This window comes from Rhamphochromis sp. 'chilingali' (genome assembly GCF_963969265.1).
Source record: "Rhamphochromis sp. 'chilingali' genome assembly, chromosome: 22".
NCBI lineage: Eukaryota > Metazoa > Chordata > Actinopteri > Cichliformes > Cichlidae > Rhamphochromis > Rhamphochromis sp. 'chilingali'.
Genome location: NC_137950.1, coordinates 2,585,857 through 2,610,557, shown reverse-complemented (window position 1 = coordinate 2,610,557; position 24,701 = coordinate 2,585,857). Strand labels below are relative to the sequence as shown.

The 24,701-nt window shown below is 44.5% G+C and overlaps 1 protein-coding gene across 1 annotated transcript in view; it reads right to left on the bottom strand.

The window, feature by feature from the left end:
* Positions 1-24,701, bottom strand: part of ryr2a (ryanodine receptor 2a (cardiac)) — a 316,621-nt gene that overhangs the window by 127,207 nt on the left and 164,713 nt on the right. The window contains exons 40-54 of the mRNA XM_080872616.1: positions 16,944-17,144; positions 14,639-14,744; positions 14,340-14,483; positions 12,658-12,785; positions 11,673-11,818; positions 10,210-10,324; positions 9,878-10,010; positions 6,036-6,139; positions 3,167-3,302; positions 2,876-3,062; positions 1,990-2,101; positions 1,303-1,423; positions 1,029-1,198; positions 404-624; positions 153-243 (exon numbers count right to left, since the gene is read on the bottom strand). Coding sequence (XP_080728742.1) covers positions 153-243; positions 404-624; positions 1,029-1,198; positions 1,303-1,423; positions 1,990-2,101; positions 2,876-3,062; positions 3,167-3,302; positions 6,036-6,139; positions 9,878-10,010; positions 10,210-10,324; positions 11,673-11,818; positions 12,658-12,785; positions 14,340-14,483; positions 14,639-14,744; positions 16,944-17,144 — 2,115 coding nt within the window. The remainder of the gene's footprint in view (positions 1-152; positions 244-403; positions 625-1,028; positions 1,199-1,302; positions 1,424-1,989; positions 2,102-2,875; positions 3,063-3,166; positions 3,303-6,035; positions 6,140-9,877; positions 10,011-10,209; positions 10,325-11,672; positions 11,819-12,657; positions 12,786-14,339; positions 14,484-14,638; positions 14,745-16,943; positions 17,145-24,701) is intronic.

Below are 24,701 nucleotides of genomic sequence, written 5' to 3'. Positions count from 1 at the left end.
GAGTAGTAATTGCATTCTTAGGGGAGTAATTAAGTAGCATAACTATTAAAAACAAAAACTCACAAGTAAGATGTAATAGATTGCATTTTTAGACAACAACCTGAACACTGGTTCCTATACATGCAAACTTTGTTTCCGACTTTGTTTCTCACCTTCAGAGGCATCTTGGTGTGCTCATTAAGTAGAGGAACATCAAACACCAGCCTCCTGAGTAGGTGCTGCATCATTGAAGGCCTTAGCTTACTGTACATTAAGAGGATTCCATACGTTAGTGGAATGTACCATCGCTGATCAAGAATACAATCAAATACGATCTATAGCATGTGTTTTTAAAAAAGGGTAGACTAAATGCTAAATACTCATTAAAGGTTGACTCATATGTGCATGTATGTCTTCATCTTACCCACAAACAGCAAGCAGACACTCCTCTATGGAGTCCCTCTGAGCTTTGGTGAGGCAGCAGCCTTTGGACAGGCGATAAACCGTATGAAGCAGCGAGTCAATTAGTGAGGCGAACGGCTCCGTCCCCGCAAACAGCGGCGCACATTTAGTCAGGAGAGGCAGCACTGCTGTACACAGATACCTGTTGAGCGCCAGTGCCATGTCTGTGGCACTCAGAGCAACCTAACACAAAGAATAGAGAGAAACAATAACAACGTAATAGAGAAACTACATGTGTGGCATGTACATATGTTTTTATACCTCTGGGGGAATACTATACACAGTGAATAAAGTGCGTAGTTGTGCCAGTAAGAAACAATATCAAAGGCTAAGTGTCGTGTTCCCTGGGCCTTGGACCGATGGGCTTTGAGTTTTCTGGAGTTCTTCTGTTTTTTAGTAGTGATTAACTTTGTATTTTGGTTCTATTTTCTGTTGTGTTGACATTTATCCTTCTGTTGTTGGTTTCCTTGTTTATTGCTGTGTTTTTTGTGTGTGGTTCAGTCATGACTCCTTGTTAGTTTACCTTTTGTCAAATCTGTATTTCTGTTCCTGAAGAGAAAGAAATATACACACAGACAGAAACTTACGGTGTCCAGAGAGGCGGCAGACCTCAGGTCTGGTAAGAACCCAACCTCCAGAAGGTGGAGAAGAAAATTCTGGTCTTCTATACCATAGACACGGTCCAGGAACAGCACCATGGCTGCTTTGTGGTCTGGGCAGAAACCTGCTGACATGTCTGGCTCCACAACCAACCCATCTGTACATGCACGCAAACACAATTCAATTCTTGATTGCTGATATTACAGGATCAGTTACTGTTATTACTGGATTAGATGTCATCATGTCAGATGACTTTCTTACCTTTAGCCAGGTTAGGCATAGAGAATGAAATACTGATGACTCCCACCAAGTCTTCAATAGGAATAAGAGACCTCAAAATCGCTCTGATACGGATAGCTTCACCTTTACCAGCATGGATCAGCTAATAGAAAAGAGGTAGGGCTTAAGTGAGTGCACTATATACGTAAGGCTGCATGTAGGAGTTGTGCATTTTGAATCGCTGGTACTCCACTTGAAGGCCAGCCAGCACGGAGCCCGTAAGACCAGCGAAAACTCTCACTATCAGTGACTCAATAATCCAAAATATTAAAACAAGCTCAGTCCCAAACCCCTCTTAGCTGGGAGCTATTGTCTGAGACATAGAGGATAAAGCTACGGGAATTCTTGCTTCCGGGCAATCTAAAAGTCTTTGTGCATGCAATATCTGCAAACAACAACTACTCAAAAGAGGCTTTGAAAACACATTCTGCTCACTAAAGAGACACATCGAGCACACTTTTAATCTGTTTGTGAACACATTCAGCTATTCAGACACGATGCAAATGAAGTCGGGAGAAAACTTCTCTCCTCAAACATTTCCTAAGGCATTTTCCAGTCAGGTGCTCTAATTGGAGATAGGACCCTGTATAAACAGGTCACTGACGAGGACGACAAAGACAAAACAGAGACAGCTGAACAAACGCACGTGTGCAGTACAAAGTAACTCACATGCATCTCTGGAGCACAGCGGCCCAGCAGGTCAATGAGAGCAGAGTAGAAGGTCATGATGGCATTTCCCATGTGAATTGTATCATCTTCCTCTTCCCCTGGCATGTCACTGCTACACACAGAGACACACTCTCATATTAAATGCCCCTAAATACTTCAGACCATTTTCTTCTGACCTGTTATGCTCATTTCCCACTCTGTGCTTGTACTGTAGTTACTCATGAACTTAGTGACAGGATAATTGGTTCAGGCTGATGTTTGTCTGAAATTGTTCTTTTCTAAATGGAAAACACAGGAAGAGATAATCTGCTTGAACATTGTTAGTACTGGAAATACGACACGTAGTTTAGGAAGTTACCAAAAGGTGTGCCGAAGGAAAATAGTGCGCTCAAAGTCATATCCAACTGAACCCTGGTATTTTGTGGCAGGCATTCATAACTATTCAATATATACATCTGCACAACAAATTATAATTGCTATGAGTCAGCATTTTGTATGCCCTAATTTCCATCTTAAGAAAATCCCTTAACATTTAACAGGTTGTTGACAAGCCATCTAGACTTGTAGACTCATGTACAGACCTTTGTAAGGAATTTAGTCTACCAGGCAGACCAAATGCAAACAGTCAACATGATTGTGCTAGCGAGCGCTTCCTGTTAAAAGTGAGGTCTTTCTTGCCAGTGTCGCCAAGTGCTGCTTATAGGGAGTTATCTGACGGCTGGTACCTTGAGTGTCTGGAGATAACTGCTGCTATGAATGGGTGCTGTATAAATATAAAGGAAATGTAATTGATTCTTGCCTGTTCAGTCCAACTGATCAGTCCTGTTCTGTCAGTGTGAACTTTAATATGTATATGTAAGTAATCAGGTTAGAAGTGTTGTCATACAGTGCCTTGCTGCTCTCAGACATAGGAGACGGACCATCTCTGGAGGGATCCTGAGAGATCTTAATGGCCTCCTCCATTGCTGCCAACAACCCATCACCACCTTCACCTCGAAGAGCCGGGCCAAAACATTCTGGTCGACGAATAAGGAGCCTTACCACAACATTGGCATTCTCCTCCACACTTTCACCTGGCCACATAACAGGGACAAGTTGCTAAGTTTGTGGTTGCACATGATACAAACTCCAGTGGAAAATAAATGATCTGACTGCAGTCGTATGGTTACATTTTTACCATTGCAGAAGACAGCAAAGCGCAGGAAGTCAAGGTATCGTTCCCCCTCCACAGGGTTCCAGCCAATGTCAGGGTATCCCTTACGGACCAGCATCACACAGCTCTGCAGCCCACACCCAGCTAGATATTGTACCACCTGCAAAAATAAATTATTATTATTATTTTGGGTTGTTTGTTTCAAAAAGAAAAAATATAGCACAGTGGAAAGACACCTACAATTTAAATTTAATTAACAGAGATAGAACAAAGCACAAAGGGCTTCAGCAGTATGGGATAGAGATGGACCGATCCGATATTACGTATCGGTATCGGTCCGATACTGACGTAAATTACTGGATCGGATATCGGAGAGAAATAAAAAATGTAATCCGATCCATTAAATATCAAAAAAGCACCTCACAAAACTTGCGACATGGCGACTCGGCTCATAACCGTAGCACGTCGGAGCAGTGTGGTCACGTGATAGAGCCGCTGTGTGTGTTTGTAGCCTCGCTACCAAACCAGCATTTCATCTCCGAGGAAGTGATCCCAGAGAAGTAAAGCAAGTGTGTAAGTTCATCTCTGAATGTTTGTAAAGCATTCCAGCGTTAAGCTTAACAACCGATATATGGAGCGACTGCCTCTCTCTCTCTCCTGCTCCTACTTCAATCATGAAACTGATCACTGATCAGCTGATCGGCTTTTCTCTCTTGTTTGTTTTTGGCCCACTTCGTGCCAGAAAGAGGAAACCAGCGGCTGAACAACAGCAGCACGTTTAGGGCATGAACAGGGAAAAGGGGCACAAAGACATACTTTTCTTTCTTATTCTCATTTAAAATGTCGAGCTTTTAATAAATAATTATCCGAATATTAAACCCAAAGTTTTAATCTGATGTAAAACGTATAGAAGTCCATTACTGTATATAGTACCTGTTAAGTTTAATATACCCTAGTAAGCTATAGCACTTTTTCCTTTGGGAAGATACCATCTGTGCAGTCTGCAGTTCTGTTGAAGAAAGATGTTGCTGGGAGTTTGCAACCCTATTAGTCAGGTTGCTTAATATTTCTGCTAAGTTCTCTTTAAAACACCAGAACAGGGAGGATGGAGCAGGTTTAAGTTTATTAGATTGATCAGTTTTGCTGAACTATGAAATATTTTGGGTGCAGTGTGTTCTTTACATACAGGTGTAACAGAATAGCTTTAGTGTTGTTGTTTATTTAAACTTGAGTATGAACTTATCAAAATGCAGCAAGATATTAAAAAACAGTTTTATTGATTAAAACACACTATATCGGATTCATATCGGTATCGGCAGATATCCAAATTTATGATGTCGGTATCGGTATCGGACATAAAAAAGTGGTATCCCTAGTATGGGATGCCCGACCCGTTGCCATGGGACATAAACTGTGCCCATAGCTAGAGCTTGGTTCACATGACCGGCAGCGGGGACGGATCTACTGTGGTGGCATGTGCCACCTTAAAATAATCTCAGCGTGTAGCTTTCTGGATTTTATACTAATACATTTGTTTCCGGTGTCACCAATTCATAGCCTTTACAGACTATACGGGAATAATGGAAAATCTCAATTTGGCGGCCTGAAGATTTGCTTTGTGCAGGTGATGCTGTAGCCCAGTCACAGTCAGATAAAAGTAGAAACCTTTGGTCAGAATTACTACTCCTGTGGTGTAATGTACTGTAAACTCTAAAGCAAAATTCTAATAAGATGACTGTATAAAAAGTTATTGTTGTGTTGAAAGCCAAATACATTTGATTCTTGTTATTTATTCATTTTTGTTTAACAGTTGTTATTTTCTGACCTTGATGGACAATTTCATTTTTAACCAATGGGAATTGTTCTCCAGCCTTTAACCGTTTTCCGTTTGGTTACGCTGGTAAGGCTGATAACTAAATATGAGGAACATTGTTGCTGTTGAAAAAGAGGTTGAAAAGCGAGACGTCTGTTTTGTTAACTGCTAGATCTGGAGACCTGAAGCTGTTTCTTGTAAATGCAAAGTGCTTTGCACTGGCGAGTAGACTTTACAGTTGCCGCTGCTAACCAACATGCTGAAATGTTAACCCCGCTAACTGCTGCTATATAAACTCGTACTCTCTTTTTTCTAAGTGGTTTTAGCTTGGAAGCTGAGTACATATTTGCATCTACATGTTTTAAAGTAGTGTTTCTGCTAACCACTGCTATTATCAATTTGTATAATGAATGGGGTATAGTGAGACTGCTGTCTTAAAGGAGCAGTATGAATAAGACCTATGGAACTGATTAAGTTAATTTCATGATTGGTAAGGAATCAGATTAATATGCATTATAAAATATTTGATTTTGATAGCTGTGCACCAAATTTAAAACAGAACTTGAATTTACAAAGGAATACAGAACCGATTTGGGGATGAAGTTTAAGCCTCATTTTGTACATGCTTTCTTCCTTAAGCAGACATGTTTATGTATAATTGTCAGCGTGCATGTGAAGTAACTCTGAGCTCTGTGGCATATTCAAAGGTGTAGGGAGATGCTGGAGAAGGTTATACATGGAGCCAAGGCTCACCATCTACTTTTGTAACTTTCTCTGAGGCAACAAGAACTTAACAGACCCTAATCTTCATAAGATGGCAGCTCGCACCCTCACCAGATTCCCCTTGCACCCTGGATACCACCCGTTTGACCCGCTGCCCTGTGGTCGACACCTCAGGTCAATCAAGTCATATCTTCTTCCCCAGACTGTATTTTATTCCACCACAGTTGGTACAATTTTGTTGTACATGTGCTGTGACAGTAACAGGCTCTTCTATTCTATAGGCTAAAGTGACCTCAGAATATCTAATACAATTTACGGTTTTCCTTTTGTGTGTGTCTAAGTCTTTGTCAGCCTCACCTTCTCCAGGTCTGGCTCTCTTAAAGCAAGGGCAAGCTCATTATTATCCATGACTGATGCTGCAGCCACATCCAGAGGAGTGGATCCTCGCATAGATGGAGATGCTGAGAAGAGGAAAAGACATATGTAAAGTGTATGCAACTATACAAACTTTCACAATAGACAGTCATTTGCTCCAAAGCAACAAACATCCCAGAGCTAGAGAGGGTAGTCTGTCAATCCAAAAGTCAGTGGCAATCTGGGAGGTAGAGCAGGTCACCTACTAATCAGGAGCTTGGTGGTTCAACCCCCATCTGCTCTAGTCTTCATGCCAAATATCCTTGGGCAAGATACTAACCCCCAGTTGCTTTACGATGCAGCCATCAGAGCGTGAATGTTAGATGGAAAGCATAAAAAAGTGCTTGTGCAAATGGGTGAATGAGGCAAGTTGTGCTCAGAGTAGAAAAGTGCTTTATCAGAACCAGTCCATTTACCATTTACTTAATCCCCGAATGTGTGTTAGTGTGAATGCGTAAATGTGTATTCTAAAGTGCTTTGAGTGAGTAGACAAGATTTATATAAATATACACTGCAAAAACTCAAAATCTTAATATATTCTAGTCAAAATATCTCATCACACTTAAATAAGACACAATCAATTACAGAGTAACATTTCAGTGAGATAGAAGAACTTGTTTTTAGACAGTGCATGTTGGATCTGGAGAATTTTCACTTGTTCCATTGGCAGATTTTTTCACTTATTTCAAGCAAAAATATCTCGTATTAAGATGTCCAAGCTGTGAGCTGGTCCCACAGAAGAGGGGCCTGAAAACTGAAGGCTCTGCCTCCCATTCTACTTTTAAATACTCTAGGAACAACAAGTAAGCTTTGTTCCCATACTTGAAACAAACTGTCAAGTTTCATAGCTAATGCATTCATACCATGAATACTGGTGGAGGACTGTGTTCAAGTCCTCCACCAGTATGTCAATGTTCATTTTTCACCCTGACAGAGAGCGCCAAAACGGCACCAAGTGCATGTCTCATCATTGCTCTTGGGGACTTTAACAAAGCCAATCTGAGCCATGAGCTTCCAAAATATAAGCAGTATATTAAATGCCCGACCAGAGAGGAGAGGACATTAGACCACTGTTACAGCACGATCAGCGGGGCCTATCGCGCGGTGCCCCGCGCTTCACTCGGTCTTTCTGACCACGTCATGATCCACCTAATCCCCGCGTACAGACAGAGGCTGAAGCTCTCCAAACCTGTCGTGAGGACCAAAAAACTGTGGAGCAACGAGGCTGTGGAGGAGCTTCGCACGTGTTTGGAGTCTACAGACTGGGACACAATGAAGGCTGCTTCTAACAGCTTGGACGAGTTTACGGACACTGTCACCTCCTATATCCACTTCTGTGAGGACAGCATTGTGCCATCACGCACCAGGGTGAGTTATAACAATGACAAACCCTGGTTTACTCCTAAACTCAAAAAGCTGTGGCTGGAAAAGAGAAAGGCGTTCAGAAGCGGAGACAGGGACTGCTACAGAGAGGCCAAGTACAGGTTCACTAAAGAAGTGGTCATTGCTAAACACCAGCACTCTGAGAAGATGCAGCAGCAGATCTCAGAGAATGACTCGGCCTCTGTGTGGAAAGGTTTTAGGAATATCACAAACTACAAGCCTAAAACCCCCCACTCCACTGATGACTTGCTCTTAGCCAACACCCTCAACGACTTCTACTGCCGTTTTGACGAGCCATCAGGCAGCCTTCACACCTCCAACGGCCCCAACAATAGAGGCACTTTGGACACTCATTCCCCCACCTCTCCCCCCTCCACAGAGCCATCACCACCTTCAAACACTTCACCTACAACACCCCCCTCCTCACCCCACACAAAAGAGGATTTCACACCACCTCCTCCGACCACAACTCTTCATATTCATGAAGCAGATGTGAGGAAGCAGTTTAAGAACCTGAATGCTCGGAAAGCTCCCGGCCCAGACGGCGTGTCTCCTGCCACCCTCAGACACTGTGCAAACGAGCTGGCCCCAGTGTTTTCTGGCATTTTCAACTCCTCACTGCAGGCATGTCATGTGCCTGCCTGCTTCAAGTCCTCCACCATAATCCCTGTCCCCAAGAAACCTAGGATCACTGGACTAAATGACTACACACCCGTGGCTCTGACATCTGTGGTCATGAAGTCATTTGAGCGCCTAGTTCTCTCCCATCTCAAGACCCTCACGGCCCCCCTCCTGGACCCCCTGCAGTTTGCATATAGAGCCAACAGGTCTGTAGACGACGCCATCAACATGGCCCTACACTTCATCCTGCAGCATCTGGACTCCCCAGGAACCTACGCCAGGATCCTGTTTGTGGACTTCAGCTCTGCCTTCAACACCATCCTTCCAGACCATCTCCGAGGCAAGCTTTCCCAGATGAATGTGCCTGATCCCATCTGCCGGTGGATCACTGACTTCCTGACGGACAGGAAGCAGCATGTGAGGCTGGGAAAGAATGTCTCGGACTCCCGGACCATCAGCACCGGCTCCCCTCAGGGCTGTGTTCTTTCTCCTCTGCTCTTCTCCCTGTACACCAACTGCTGCACCTCCACCCACGAGTCTGTCAAGCTAATCAAGTTTGCAGATGACACCACCGTTATTGGACTCATCTCGGACGGGGACGAGTCTGCCTACAGGAGGGAGGTTGAACGTCTGGTGTCCTGGTGCAGCCACAACAACCTGGTGCTGAATGCCCAGAAGACAGTGGAGATTATTGTGGACTTCAGGAAGCACACAGCCCCACTCCCCCCCATCATCCTGACTGACACCCCCATCACCTCTGTGGACTCATTCCGCTTCCTGGGTACCACCATCACCCAGGACCTGAAGTGGGAGCCCACCATCACCTCCGTCATCAAGAAAGCCCAGCAGAGGATGTACTTCCTGAGGCAGCTGAAGAAATTCAACCTGCCAACACGGACGATGATGCAGTTCTACACTGCAATCATCGAGTCCAGCCACTATCAGGGACAAACAGAGACTGCAGCGTGTTGTGCGCTCTGCTGAGAAGGTGATTGGCTGCAGACTCCCATCTCTGCAGGACCTGTACACCTCCAGGACATTGCGGCGTGCAGCTCGGATCTCAGCTGACCCTTCTCACCCTGGACACAGTCTGTTTGACCTGCTCCCCTCAGGCAGGAGGCTCCGGTCCATTCGCACCAGAACCTCTCGCCATAAGAACAGTTTCTTCCCCTCTGCTGTTGGACACATGAACAATAACCATATGACTGTACCCGCCACTAACACATGACCCTACGCTGTGTCACTGCATCATTCTATGTTTGGCACTGATCACCACCTGCACTCATGTATATATCTTTCAACGTAGCACTCTTAATTCTTATTCTCATGTATATATCTCATGTATATCTCATGCACATATCTTTCTACGTAGCACTTTTAATTCTTATCCCTACTTTTATTTTTCCATGTCTATTTAAGTGCTATTTATGACACTATGTTTGCACTGAAGCACCGCAGCAATTTCCTAATGTTGTAAACCTGCTCAACATTTGGCAATAAACCCCATTCTGATTCTGATTCTGATGTTTGTCTTTTTGAGCTCTATGTCTTGTGGGTAAATTGCAACGTCATTCTTCAAGCTTTTACACAACTCTGTAGCTGCTACCCGTCCTCAACTACCAACGTTAATCAACAACAAAACAATTCTGAGCTAGTTCCCTTTATTCCCTTTATTATTAATGTTGGTCACCATGCATTGGTCTTCAACATTCCTTCATCTCCTGTTCTCTTCATGATAAATATTCAACTGAAATAATGCTTGTTAGGTCATCATTACTCACCCAGGCCAACACTGCTGTTCTCCAGCAGATAACTCAGATGGTCAAACATGGCTTTCTGGTTCTGACGGCTGATTCGACAGAAGTAACATAGAAAACGACAACAGTTGGCCACCATTTTTGGAAAGGTGATTTCCTGAAAACACACGTGCATCACAGGTTGTTAGACAAAATGACCCTTTGTGTTTATTTATCTGAAAATAATTCAGGGGAAAAACATATATTTAAAACATTTTGTGACACATAATTTATTTGAAATACGAATGCATTTCCCCATTGCTCTACCATTCTTCATCATGACTCTTCAGTATGTCAGCACTATTACTACTACATACCTTGGAGTCTCCTCCACTGAGCACATTGACCATGACCTCCATGACAGTCTCGTGCATTCCCAACGCTCTCATCAGGTTAGGATGTTGGTAAAACACTTTGTTGTTCATGATATCTCTGAGAGGAAGAAGGATGGGTGAAATTTAAACCGACAGCTCAAACTCTTTCATATATTAACTGTTTAATATTTGACCAGAGTGTTTTGTTATTACAACAGTGATATTCAGGTTTTGACATTTAAAAGAGGTTCATGGGTGCTCATTTTTATTATAAGGCTTTTGGATACAAACCAAGTAAGAACAGTTTTGGGTCAAGTGCAACCAACAATGTCTAAAATGGAAAAAGCTGCCTCAAAAACCAGACTTCATTTTAGTTTAAAATCTAATCTCAAACCTAATCTGGGTCACCAACAATGTTGATCTTAACAAACATCTGTCAAATGGAACCAGAGTGCATTTTCAAAGTTGCTAGCAATGGGAATCGCATGCTTGTGACATTAAATCCACCAACTGACTACAAGGAGATTAATAAGGGGAAAAGGGATCATTTCCTTGTATGAAGCAAACCACAATTAGCCACTAGGGAAGAGGACCCATCACCTAAAAGCAGCAATCAATAATGTGAAGGTTACCTATATGACACATGCGCACATGTATTGTGTAGCTTCAGCTAGACTATAGATGTCAACAGTTATCTGCCAGGATTAGCTGGTAAATGCTACCAAGTCCACCTTTACCTTGCCAAGCAAGCTAAAGTGGGACTTGGAAACCACATTAGAGTAACTTGAGCTATGTGAAGCAGACCAAGTCACTAGTTGCAAGCAATCTAATGCACTCCAATGCAAGACAATTTGTTGCTTTGTATTTAAGTGTATAATAAAGTGCTGAAGACGAGGCATGGAATGTGTTTGTTGAGTGGTATCAATCCTGACAGGAAGGCTGCTCTAGATCAAGATGCTGCAAATTGTCTGTGAAGAATGCAACCAAAAGAAAGACTTTTGTGCATGAATACAGGTGTTCTTTGGGCACAAAGGTTTGCAAACCATTGAAACAAAGCATATAACCCAAAGGTAAAGTGAAATGTTCCTGTTTTTATTGTGCTGGACTGAGATATACAGATTATGTGTGCCTAAGCCATATCCTTACATGGACACTCTTTAAAGTTAGTCTGAGCAGTTACCCAAGAAGTAAAAGAATACTTGAAGACAAAAGTCCATCTACGACTAAGAGAAATTCTGAATTTGTTTTTATGTGCCTGTAGGGCATTCTGTAGATAGATTAAAAATCAAATATACACACATGCACAAAATTGTAATTGCTCTGTTTCTGAACTTTCATTCACATAAATATTTGTTTACATTTTTCCTCTTCTTGTTGGGAGTTAAAGCAAGTCTAAAGAAGAAAGTACTCCAAAGAAAACAAATCATTCAGACACGCAAGAGCCTGACCGATAAGCGTGCTCTCACCCCAGCCCTCTGATCATCAGTTTCTCCTCCTCTCTTCCCATGCGCACACTCAGCAGAGATCTGATCTGACCGAGAGCCGCTAACAGGTTGATGGTGTCCTCGATTGATACTGAGTTTATAGTGTAGGTTTTAGGAAGAGCCCGCACCTGCACAGACATATTCATACCTTATTAAACTGATTGACATACATTTAATATACAAGCAGAAGCACTGTTACTGTGCAAACGGAGCATGATATTTCACATCTGTACCTGAAGTAAGGAGAGATAAATGAATACACAGAAATTAACAACTTACATTGTTCTTTTCAAATAACTGTAGTGTTACTGTGAGAGTGCAATCTGATGTGGGACAGAAGGATTTTAAATGAAATTTAAATTCTAATTTAATGCTTTTAACACGGATCAATTGAAGAGAAGCTAATATAGGAGAAACACGGGCTCTCTTTCAAGTTCCAGTTCGTATTCTTGCTGCACCATTCTGGATCAGCTGAAGGCGGTTCAGGGAATTCTTATAGAGCATCACTCTGAGACGGGATGTTTCTAATATTAGTGACACTGTGCAAATAAATGAAGAACGTCCCACATGTTTGTTTGACTTGTGGAACTTGTTGTACTAGACTTGATTATCTGGTGAATTTATGACCACATCATCTGAACAAAGCTGACAGTCGGCCTCTGGTGAACTGGTAGGCAGGTCACTTTTCAACAAATTGAAAAGTAGCACCAAGGATTGTTTGCATGTGCATTTTTTGCTTTCTTAACAATTGTTTTGTTCAATCTGATCTACTTGACAGTTGCCAGATTTATTGTTTGGGACCCCAGGAAGTGTGTCACATATGGAGCAGGCTGGATAGCCGCTCCTCATATTTTCCTAAAAGAACAACTCTCACATCAGATTGTTACAAATATAGCATGACTATATTGTATACATTTATTTGGAGATTCCAGTGGTATGGATTTTCTTTTCTATTACACACACAAACCTGTCCACCAATGCCATCATACTGGCGGTGAAGTAGGACAAACATAGCTCTGACCAGCTCTGGATCCTCTATAACTGACTCCTGAGCCCAGCGCACCATCGTATCGGAAATGAGCTGTTGTAAGGTACCTTAAGGAGAAGGACAGAGAAGGAGGAAGGGAGAGCAGGTCAGAGATTGAATGTCCTGAAGTCAAAGATCTTATTTACTTTTTTTGTCTCATAGCTACTACACTGTTAAAAAAAACATCGTGAAAAAACGGTAATATTCTGGCAGCTGGGGCGCCAAAATACTACCGTAAAATAACAGAAAATAACTTCCTCATAAAAATACGGTTATTTCCAGTAATGAAAGTAGAGTTTGTTGAGCTAATTTTACATGGGATTCTGCCTTTTCCAAGTGCTTTTAGACATCAAATTAGGAACATTTTAACGTGATCAAACAATGAAATTACCTGTAAACAAGGTCAATGGATGTGGCAATATGAATCATAATGCGTAAATGTACAGAAATATACAGTTAACAGTTGGTTTAAATAATAATGGATTGCATTCCCTGGGACAGACTGACAAGTTGTTTTCATGTGCTACGTGCAGAGGTGTTTTTTTCTGTTCTCAAACTGATCTCCCTGTTGGAGCTCAGTCTGGGGGGAGTGATTTTTGTTATCCTTATCTTTCCTCATGTGGTGCATTTTCCATTGTTATACCTCCTTCCCCATGTGATGTTTTGTGTAATGTATGTATGATCGGAGGGTAAGATGGCGCCGCCATTGCGTGCAATAAGTCGGCAGGTTTATGAAATTTCCCCCTGTGGGAGTAATAAAGGTATATTAAATCAAATCAAATCCATAGCATTACATTTGAATTCAACAGTTCGATCTTTCAAATAACGCACAGATATTTGTGAGATCATGATACATTTGTGAATGTATTTTAACAATCTAAATATGCATATGTACAGACAGACACAGTTAATAATCATGAAAATGATGTTTTATTACATTACAGTGATTTAACGTTAATTTACATTTGAAATGTGGAATCAGTCTATTTACGTAACTTTAATGATGTTCTAGAAGAACAGAACAAAACTGTGAAATGCAGTAAAATACTTTTATATTAGGATGTTTTCCTACAGTGCAGCCGCGACCTTGTGGTTGTTAGTTCACATTCATTGGCCGGTGCTTAGCGTCATGTTATTATGTGTCCCAACATCCAATGGCATGTCACATTGTTTTCATGGCCACACCCTCACCCCAGTTGCAGAGGCCTATTTCTGTTCAGGAATGTTGTGAATACTTTGAGATTTATATTAATTGCAATTCCTGCCTCTACATTTATTTATTTATTTTGAATTTAACAGATCATTCTCTCACATAACAAACAAATATTTGTGAAATTATGATACATTTCTGAATGTATTTTTACAATCTGAATATGCACAAAAAAATATATTTACAAAACAAGTAAATTGTGTTTTATTATATTTACAGTGATGTTATGTTATTTTACCTTTGACATGTAAAATCACAGCCTACTTATGTAAATTTAATGATATTTTAGAAAGACTGCAACTGTAAAATGTACAGTAAGATACTTTGACATTACTATTTTTGGAACAGTGTAGGCTTGTACATTTTCCTATTCATTGAGAATTACTAGCAGCTCATTTAAGAATGGCCTTACTGGGTTTCCTGTCTTTTTTTTCCTTTGGCAGGTTGGCCATCTTCTTCTTTAGATAAGCCACTTTCTCCACCAGTGACATGAGTCGACCTCGTATGGTGAAGTCACTGTCACAGTTTATGCCTCTCTCCTCGTCCAACTCTATACCTAGCAAAATGGGCAGATCAATGCATGTATGGTATGTCTACAATTAATGAATACTGACTATACACACATTACTGTTATATTTATTAAATGATATTATGGCTATTGATCTTATTCTGGCAACTGTAGTTAATGCAGCAGTGTATTGTGAAACTGACCACAGTGCCTCATCAGATCTTCATGGAAGTCTAGCAGCTGTTCTCGGATGTATTCAGGACAGGGACACTCCTGCTTCTCATCCTTAAAGTTTAACAGCATGTTGATCTGCAGATTGGTAAGAGAACCTTTAAAGCGACCATTAGATTTTCAATATAGAAATCCAAAGTACATACACATGTTTAGTTACAAGTTACAAGATGCTGTGAAAGCTGAAAGCTTTACTGAAATCATACATGTTGTGCTTTTGGCAGGACCTTTCTGCACTTTGCACAAATGAAAGCCTGGAGACCTCAATGAGCAGAAGAAACACTGTAAAGATCAGTGGACCAAAATTCTTCCACAACGATGCAAGAGAAAATGGTCCTTTTAGGTTATTGCTGGTAAAAGTGGCTCTACAACATGTCTGTTTAGCTTCTCAGTGATCCAAGTGATGGTACTCTTAAGAGCCTTAAAAGAAGATGACTGGACTATAAAACTTTTGAAAACATTTCACCTCTCGTACAAGAGGCTTCTTCAGTTCTAAAACCAAGAGAGTCCCAGGTTTTTAAAATGGTAATATTTAAACCCAGTGGGACAGTGGCGTGGGGCAACGCCTCCCAGTGGTTTCACTCCAACATGTGAATCATCACATGTGGAAAAAAGTTGTGGATCACTATCACCAGAGGCTTTGGCTGAAACCATTGTGAGACCTTGCCTTACCTTATCATATGACCTAATGAAGTCACTTGACACAAGATGTAAGTGGGGCCTGGGGGCCTGAGGTACCTGGGAGGGGTTGCTGGGGGATCGCTGACAGTTGGTGTCATAAGCACAGTTGACCTAGACGTCCTCTTTTGCTCCTATAAACCATCTGTTTTCTTGGATCAAGCTGTGAATGCTGGCATGCATGAAAGATTGACCTTTATCTTTTAGGTGTAGATGTACAGCCAAGTCTTGTCCTGTTGAGGTGGCCCTTCTATGCTATGCCATGCATTTTTGGAGTGGCTGTTTGGTTTCTCCGATGTAGAGGTGTCACCTGTCCTCACTGCACAGCACAGCATACACTATGTTGCTTAGTCTGTGTTTGTTTTGTACTTGGGTCAAATCAGCTTTTGTCTGTGTGTGGCTGGGTCTGAAGTAAAGTGGGATGTCACTTTTGGAGAAAATTCTCCTGTTTCTCTTACAAACCTGCTAAATAAGGGGTGCAAAGTTCTTCTGTTTGTCTTTCTTGTCCTCTCTCGCTGGTGTCTGATCTTCTTTTTCTGTGCATCTTTGCTGACTTTATGAACGCCCAATTATGATAACCACATGTTTTAAGAGCTTCCTTTACATGTGTGTGTTCCTTCTTTTTTCCTTCAGGCTTAGAGGGAACATGTTCTGCCCGGTGGTGTAGGGTCCTGATTACTCCAGGTTTGTGTTCCAGAGGGTGATGGGAGTCAAAGAGGAGGTACTGGTCCGTGTGTGTGGGCTTCCGGTAAACTTCGATGTTGAGGTTTCCATTCTCCTTAATGTGCACGGCGCAGTCCAGGAAAGGCAAACAGTCGTCCTTTGTGTCTTCCCTGGTGAAATTTATGTTTTTAATCACTGAGTTGATGTGAGCAATGAAGGATTCTACTTTTTGGATTTTGATTTTGAACCAGGTGTCGTCAACATATCTGTATCAATAGCTAATACTATCCCTTTAAAAGAGCCAAGAGTATACTTCAGACCCGGCCACACACTCAGACAACAACTGGTTCATCCCAAAGACAAAACTCCTAAACACAAACTTAACAACGTAGTGCATGCTGTGCAGTGTAGCGAGGAACGCCCAGACCTCTACATTCGAGAGACCAAGCAACCACATGGCACAACAAGACTTGGCTGTTCATCTGCATCTAAAGGTCAAAGGTCACTCTTTCGAGGATGCCAATGTTCACATGCTGGACAGAGAAGACAGATGGTTTTAAAGAGGACTGAAAGAAGCATCTATGTCCACTGTGAACGGCCATCTTTGAACAGAGACGGGGCTTATGACACCAGCTGTCAGTGTTGAGATCCCTTCCCAGATGCCTTAACGCCCACTCACTGCCTTCTGACCTCAGTATATCACATGATAGGGTGGGGCCAGGTTTCACTATGGGTTCACCCTCAACCTTGGCTGATTAGCTGACAGTTTGCAAAAACTGTGTTTCTATACAAAGCCAAATTAAAATAAAATGTGTATGTAAGTCGCATTATTTACTGCTCTTCATTGAGCAAGAGTCCTCTGCTCGGCAACCATTTGAATTACAGAAAATGGTTACAGTTATATTTATGCTTTATGTTGTTCTGTGGTGTTCCCACCTGTTCCTGTGGGGGAGATCTGAACTCTTTGGTCTTCTTGGCAGTAAGGGCTGCAGACATGTTGAGTGCCAGCATCACCTCATTGTAACGAAATCGTTGGTTTTCTTGGAGACAAGCCACAAAGTCATCAGAGAAGGCCACCACTGCCTCAATACGATGGCGCACCTGGCAGTCACACAGGTACTGCAGCACATGACACATCTACACACACACACACACACACACACAAACAAAATGACATGGTTTAAAGAAGAAATTTTAAAAAATGCACATAGTGGCCATTAGGAAATCTCTTTCTAAAGCGATTTCGATATTAGGGGAAAGTTCTCATTCTGTGAAAAATGCCAAATCATACTGTTCCCTATCTATCATTGTAGGATTTCAACCCTCAACCTAAGTCAAGACCATGCATGACCCTACAAAACTGACAGATGACGTCAATGCAGAAATCCTGCACAAATGAATTGGTGTCATTACATCATTAAAAAGCTTGTTTAAAGCCCGATACAAAGAATGTCTCGTTTCTGTTTTTTATGGTAAGTATGATAGGAATTTTACCAGAAATTTCACCAGAAATTCTTGGTGTAGCTGCCTCTGTAGGAACAAGAACATTCAGAATTTGCCATAAGATCTGGGTCTTACTGCATGATTCTGGTTCTGGATTCAGCTTTTTCTTTGATTGGGAACTTTCTGTGGAGTTCGTTCATTCTACCATCTGCTTCTAAAGATAACTGGCAATCTAAATTAGGCTGTCAATATGAGAGTAAATAGCTTTCTGTCTCTTTATGTCAGCCTTGTGATGAAGTGGTGAACTTTTTAAGAAGTACTCCATGTCTCATCCCACGAGAACTAGAGTGTAGCCCAAAGTAGCTAAGATAACTCATGGATAAGTGCTCTTGCAGCATAACTAAGTGGTGGTTTAGCGTTAACCGGTCCACCCCTAACTATAAGCTTTACCAAAAGGGAAAGTTTTAAGCCTAATTTTAAAAATATAGAGAGTGTCTCTCTATCTATATAAATCCAAACAGGGAACCGGAAGAGGGACCAAATAGCTGAAGCCTCTTCCTTCCATTCAGATTTTAAATACGCTAGAAACCCCAAGTAAGCCTGCAGTCTGACAGAGACGTGATCTGTTAAGAAAATACAGATCACTTGTTAAGATTGGTCCCACATTCACGTGTGTCTTCAAGACACGATCTGCACTCACAGATCACGACAACAGTGCAGTGGTTTGAATACCTGCAGCATGCTCTAATCGCTGTAATAAAATGTTATGATCGGTAGCACTGAATGCTATTGGACAAGCACAGAGATGAGTCCACTGTCAGAGGCCACAAGAAGATCATTAGTAACCTTCACTAAAGCTGTTTCTGTGCTGTGATGAGCTCTGAAACCTGACTGAAACTCTTCAAATAAACCTCTGCAGATGATCTGTTAGCTGTTTTACAACTACTCTTTCAAGGAGTTTTGAGATAACAGATGGTTTGGAGGAAGTAATTACTTAAGTCAGAAAGATCAATCTGTAAATATTAATGGCACTGAAAGTAGCTGTACACAATGGTCCATTTGAGATGCTTATTTTTTCTCTAATGGTTCAAATTTCATTTGTGAAGAAGTTCATCACGTCATTACTAGTCAACATTAAAGGCCCAATAGAGCTGTGACTTTTTGTCAGCCTGGCTAAAGTGCTGAATACAAACCTAGGGTTGTTCTTATGTTCTTCAATCAGTGATGAATAATAAGATATTCCAGCTTTATGGAGGGATTGAATATGAAGGAGCAAACAATTTCTCCAGGCTAAATGATGATCTTCTCAATTACTGAGACACCATTTCCTCTCTAGCTTACGTGTCATCTGCTTTAAGGTGCATATTTGTGAGCTACACCAGGGCATGAAGTACTTCTGATTTAAGGTTTTCTCTTTCAGAGGAGCAACAGTATCCAGTTGTATTAAGTGAAGATGTAAAAATATTAACAAGATAATCGACCTCTGTGGGAGTAGCATTCAGGTTGCTGCTCTGGACACAGAAGAAGGTAACAGTGGAGTAAATCAATCTGTTGATCAATTATTAAATCATTTACTAACAGGGACTTGGAAAAGACGACCGTATTATTTAATAATTCTATGTGAAAGGGCCTTTATGGTATGTGATGTATTAAGTTATTATCATTTCTCCGGTACTTCGATGATGCATAACGTTGGGTTACTTAACGTAATCCCTGGTTCTTTGATAACAGAGTGAGGTGTTTCACTATGGGAATCGCCTCGGCGTGACCAACTACGGAAGCTCCAATGACACCACGTCTGTCTATGACAGACCTGTCGAGCCGTGCTCAGGGCTCCGCCCCCTCGTACTAACACGGCCGACCAGCTCCTCCTAACTCATTCCAAGCAGATTTCTTTCCGTGCCTAAGCAAGGAGGGAAGTGTTGGTGAAACACCTCACTCTGTTATCAAAGAACCAGGGATTACGTTAAGTAACCCAACGTTCTTTTTCTAACTTCGCTCGGTGTTTCACTATGGGAGATATGGCCCACTCCCGGATTGCGCCAGCTCCCGAAGCTACTCTCCAGTGCTACTCCAGGATCTCAGGTCGAACCTGAGGCACCAGAATCCAGCACCGTCTGAGCCAGGGATGACTGTGCAACATCCAGCCGATAAAACCGGACAAACGTGTGCGGCGTAGCCCAGCTTGCTGCCGCACAAATATCCTGGACTGATACACCTCTGAACAACGCCCAGGATGTGGCCACACCCCTAGTGGAGTGTGCTCGGAGTCCCGGGGGGGCCTGCAAGCCCTTACAGCTATAAGCCAGAGCTAAGGCCTCTACAATCCAATGAGCTAGTCTCTGGCGTGATACGGGCCTGCCCTTGTGAGGGGAGGCCCAGGAAACAAACAGCTGATCCGACTTCCTGAATCCAGCTGTTCTGTCAACATAAGTCCCCAAGGCCCGGACAGGGCACAAAGTGTTCAGCCTCTGCTCCCTCTCGGAAGAGAATGGAGGGGGGTGAAAAGCTAGGAGCTCTACTGTAGGGCACCTGTATGATGTTTCCAACACTTTAGGGACAAAGGCTGGGTTAGGCCTCAGGAGTGCTTTAGTGAGTCCCGGGGCCAACTGTAGACAAGAGGGGTGAATAGACAGAGCCTGTAATTCACTAACTCACTTGGCTGTGGTTAGAGCCAACAGCAGAGTGGTTTTAAGAGAGAGAAACTTCAACCCCACTGCCCCAATAGGCTCAAAGGGGTGGTGGGAGAGGGCGTCTAAAATGACTGACAGATCCCATAAAGGGACCAGTGGTCTAGAAACTGGGAGCGTTCGACGCGCCCCTCTCATGAAGCGACCTACAAGGGGGTGCTGCCCAGCAGGTTTATCACCAAACCCCACGTGGCAGGCTGAAATAGCTGCTAAATAGACCTTTATAGTGGAAAAAGCTTTCCTTTTGTCCAGCAAGTCTTGAAGAAAACACAACAGCTCCACCACTGAACACTGAAAAGGGATAATCTGCTTTTCATGGCACCACTCTTCAAAAACACGCCATTTACTGCTGTAAATGGAACGGGTGGAGGAGGCTCTGGCATTCTGAATGGTTTCAATAACCTTCGGAGGCATGCCTGCTGCCTTCAAATTCCACCTTTCACGGGCCAGGCCCAGAGAGCAACCTGGTCTGGATGGGGATGGTATATCTCCCCCTGCGCCTGAGACAGTAGGTCCCTGCGGATGGGGAGTGCCCATGGCTCGTCCACCAGAAGCTGGATGATTTCTGCTATCCAGTGTTTGGATGGCCACCGTGGAGCTATTAAAATCAGAGACAGCCCCTGATCCCTCACTCTGATCAGTGTTGGGGAGATCAGGCTGAGGGGAGGGAAAGCATACAGCAGAGTTTTTGGCCAAGGATGGGCCAGCGCATCCACGCCCAGTGGCGCGTGTGCGTCTGACAGGGAGAAAAACAGGGGGCACTGTGTGTTTTCTCGCGAGGCGAAGAGATCTACGGCAGCCCGGCCGTATCTCTGCCAAATCTGCTCCACCACCTGTGGGTGAAGCCTCCATTCTCCGAACAGTGGATTTCTTCTGGACAGGAGGTCCGCCCCCCTGTTCAGAATTCCTGGCACGTGAGTTGCCCGAAGGGAGAGGAGCCGAGTGCTGCTGCACATAATTATTTCCCTGGCTAACCTGTGTAGCTGCCGGGAACGGGTGCCGCCCTGGCGGTTGATATAAGCAACTACAGTGGAGTTGTCTGTTTTCACTAAAACATGTTGACCCCGGAGATACGGCAGAAAATGCCGTAAGGCTAGGAGCACCGCGCGGAGCTCCAGCACATTTATGTGATTCAGAGTGAGTCTCTGTGACCAAACGCCATTCACTGCTCTGCCCATCATAGTTGCACCCCAACCTGACAGGGATGCATCTGTGGTCAGCGTCACCCTGGATGATACTGCCCCGAGCGGTACCCCCGCCGCGAGAGCTGTCGGGCTCCTCCAGGGCCGGAGAGCCGCGATACACGGCTGCGTTATTTTTACACCACGACTGAGATGTCGGCGAGGGCACAGCTGCAGAGAAGCGACCCACCGCTGAAAATCTCTCATCATAAGCAGCCCCAAGTGTACCACCGATATCACCGAGGCCATGAGGCCGAGGAGGCGGAGACAGAGTCGGAACCGCACGACTTTCCCCAGCTGAAAACGGGAAAGACAGTGAGTGAAGGATGCGATCCTCCGCTCTGAAAGTGCGATAAGAGATGGAGTCTATTCTGAGTCCCAGATACTCTGTAGACTGTGCGGGTTCCAAGTGGCTCTTTTCCAGGTTGATAGTGAACCCAAGCTCCGTGAGGTGATTCACCACCACCTCGGAGTCTTTGATCGCCTGCTCTCGCGATCGTGAGCATATTAGATAATCGTCTATGTAAGAAAATATTCTGATGCCGCTGTTCCTTAACGGAGACAGCGCTGCCTCCACACATTTGCTGAACACCCTCGGAGCTAAGGATAGCCCGAATGGGATAGTTTGAAACTCGTACGCTACGCTCTGATAAGCGAACCTGAGATATTTCCTGTGTGGAGGATAAATGGCGATGTGAAAATATGCGTCTGATAGGTCGATTGTAACAAACCAATCGCCTGTGTGAATTGAGCGACAAAGCGTCTTGTGTGTGAGCATTCTGAACGTGTACTTTCTCAAATGCTTGTTTAACACACGCAGATCCAGAATAGGACGGAGCGACGTTCCGTCCTTTTTCGGGATGAGGAAATAGCGGGAGTAAAAGCCCTGCTGAGCTTCTTCGCTCGGAACCGCTCCGATCGCCTGTTTGTGTAACAGGGAGGATATTTCCTCCTCCAGCACATTCGCTGAATCGCGACTGGCCACAGAAGCTAACACTCCGCCGAATCTCGGTGGTTTTGCCGCAAACTGTAGTCTGTAACCATGGGAAATGGTTGACAAGACCCAGGGATGAACTGCGCATGCGCGCCACCGCTCCGGCCGCGCTGCGAGCGGGCCTCTGAAGAAGCGGTAGCGTGACGTCACCCCTGTCTCCCGGAAGGAGTTGGGGCTCTCCCCCTCGGGAAGAGCATGAGCTCCCCCCGCTGGGAACAAAGAAAAATTGCAGTGATTTTCTTTTGCTTTTATTTTGAAACTGGGGGGACATGCCCTTGGCAAACTGCCTGGCTGCAGAAATGCACGTTTTATTTCTTTTGTTACCCCCAAACCACAGTGAAGTGTCTGGTGACTCTGGGCAGTGCTTGGTGACACAGACAGAGTGCTTAGAAGTGTTTGGTGACACTGCGCCATTTGTCCACAAGTCTGTCCTCCCTGAACTGGAGGAGGAGACTGAGAGAGTGCTCCTGGTGAACTGGAAACTTCCGGAGACCCTGAACTTTGGAGTGATTTGGTTACCCCTTCTAACACCTTCCTTCTCTTTGGGGAAGATAAGAGGGGTGACACAGAATGCTGCAGGTGTGCTAGGCTGACCGCTTCTTTTTCCCCTCTCCGGGGTGTGACGGCTTGTTCTTTGCAGCAACTGCTGCAAAGGAATGCTTGCCCCAAGGTCTTCGGTTCTCTACCTTGGCCTGGTGGGCACCCTGCTGGCCTCCTGCTCCTCTCTGCATTCTGACCCCACTCTGTCTCCCTCTCACAGCTGCTGCTGTTGCTGCAAAGCCAGCTCTTGGCACCTGCTGGGGCTGAGAGTTAGGTTTTCTGGGTAAGCAGAGATTGAATGCTTCACCCTCCTGCTTTCTGCGGGTGCTTGTTTCTCTCATTCTCTCCAGGGCTGGGCCAAAGAGACCCTTGGTGGGGTCATAGGCTGCATCCATGACCTCAGCCTTCTGAGCATCACCCAGGCCTGACAGGTTTAGCCACAAGGCTCTCTCACCCGAGACTGCAAGGCCCATAACGCGACCACACCCTTGGACTGCTCCCCTGGAGGAGCGAAGAATGAGATCATTAACCACGCAGATTTCATCCCAGAGGGCTGGGTTCGGGGAACCCGAGTCAAGCTGACGGCCCATGTCTTCCAGAATTTCTGCCTGATATGCTGATAGCAGTGTGACTGCATTAAGCGAGCATACTGACTGTGCAGCATATTTGTACGTCCTTTGATAAATAGATGCCGTGAGGCGATCTATCTTGTTGGGCAAAGAAATGCTAGAAGAAGCTGAGACTGTCCTGCGGTTAGGGTGAAGGTGATACGCCACTGAAGGCTCCACTGCTGGGGGTTCAGTCAGCCCCAGTTCACCCATCCCCTGGATCTCAAGCTTAGAGCAGCTCTTGGTCGGAAGCTTGCTTTTAAAAGGGCTTGACCAATAGCGACTCATTTCTTTCATGCAGGCTGGGACTGCTGGCAGAAGCTGCTTTGATGGCGGCAAGGCTGGTGGGAGCCTCTTGCCGTCATACAGGTCGCGTTCTGCCCCTTCGGCATCCTGGGCGGCTGGCCATGGGATGCCTAGCTTGGCAGCAGCCCGTTTGCAGACCTCGTACAAATTGCTGTCCACCAGGGGTGCAACTTCAGCCCCACTCGGTGGCCTGGACTGCTGGGGAGGAAAGGTAGAGTCATCCTCCTGTTCCTCATCCATGTCCTCCAGGTCGAGGAGGTCGGAGTCGGCATCGCCCTCCGCGTCCTCGCCACCCGGCTCGCCCACGTTTTGATCGAGGAGGTCCTCGAACGATGGGGGCATGAGCGGGGACTCTTCTTCCATCATGTCCGCCCAGCTTGTGGAGGCTCGCGGATGACGGATATCGCTCGTAGCAGTAGCAGCCGACAGGCAGGGGTCCTGACTGTTCGTTACTGCTACTCTCAGCCTCCTTTCCAGGACTTTCTCTGGCATCAAAGCACAGTGTGGGCATCCCTGAGGGTCCGCCAGTGAAGCCTGAGCATGCTTGGCACCCATACAGACGATGCACATTGGATGAGGGTCCCTGCCCGAGATGGTGGCACCGCATGATGCGGGGCACGGGCGGGATGCAGCCTCTTTAGCCTTCGGCTCCGACCTTTTGGTGGGAGTAGGAGCCGTAGACATGGTAAGCGGAAAGGGGTGAGACTAGGCTACACCAGGCTCGTCTCGACACGTTAGCCCGTAAGTAGCTAGGACTAGCAGCGGGTGTTAAAGCCGATCTAGTCGCGGCGGGAGTCAGCTCGTCGTGACACGTTAGCTGCACTCCGCTAGCCAATATCGTTAGCAACTTAATGCTAACCGAACCCTAGGTCGACCAACAAGCTAATGCTAGTGAGACGCTAATGTGGTTCGTGGCCTGCTAACAAGTTAAT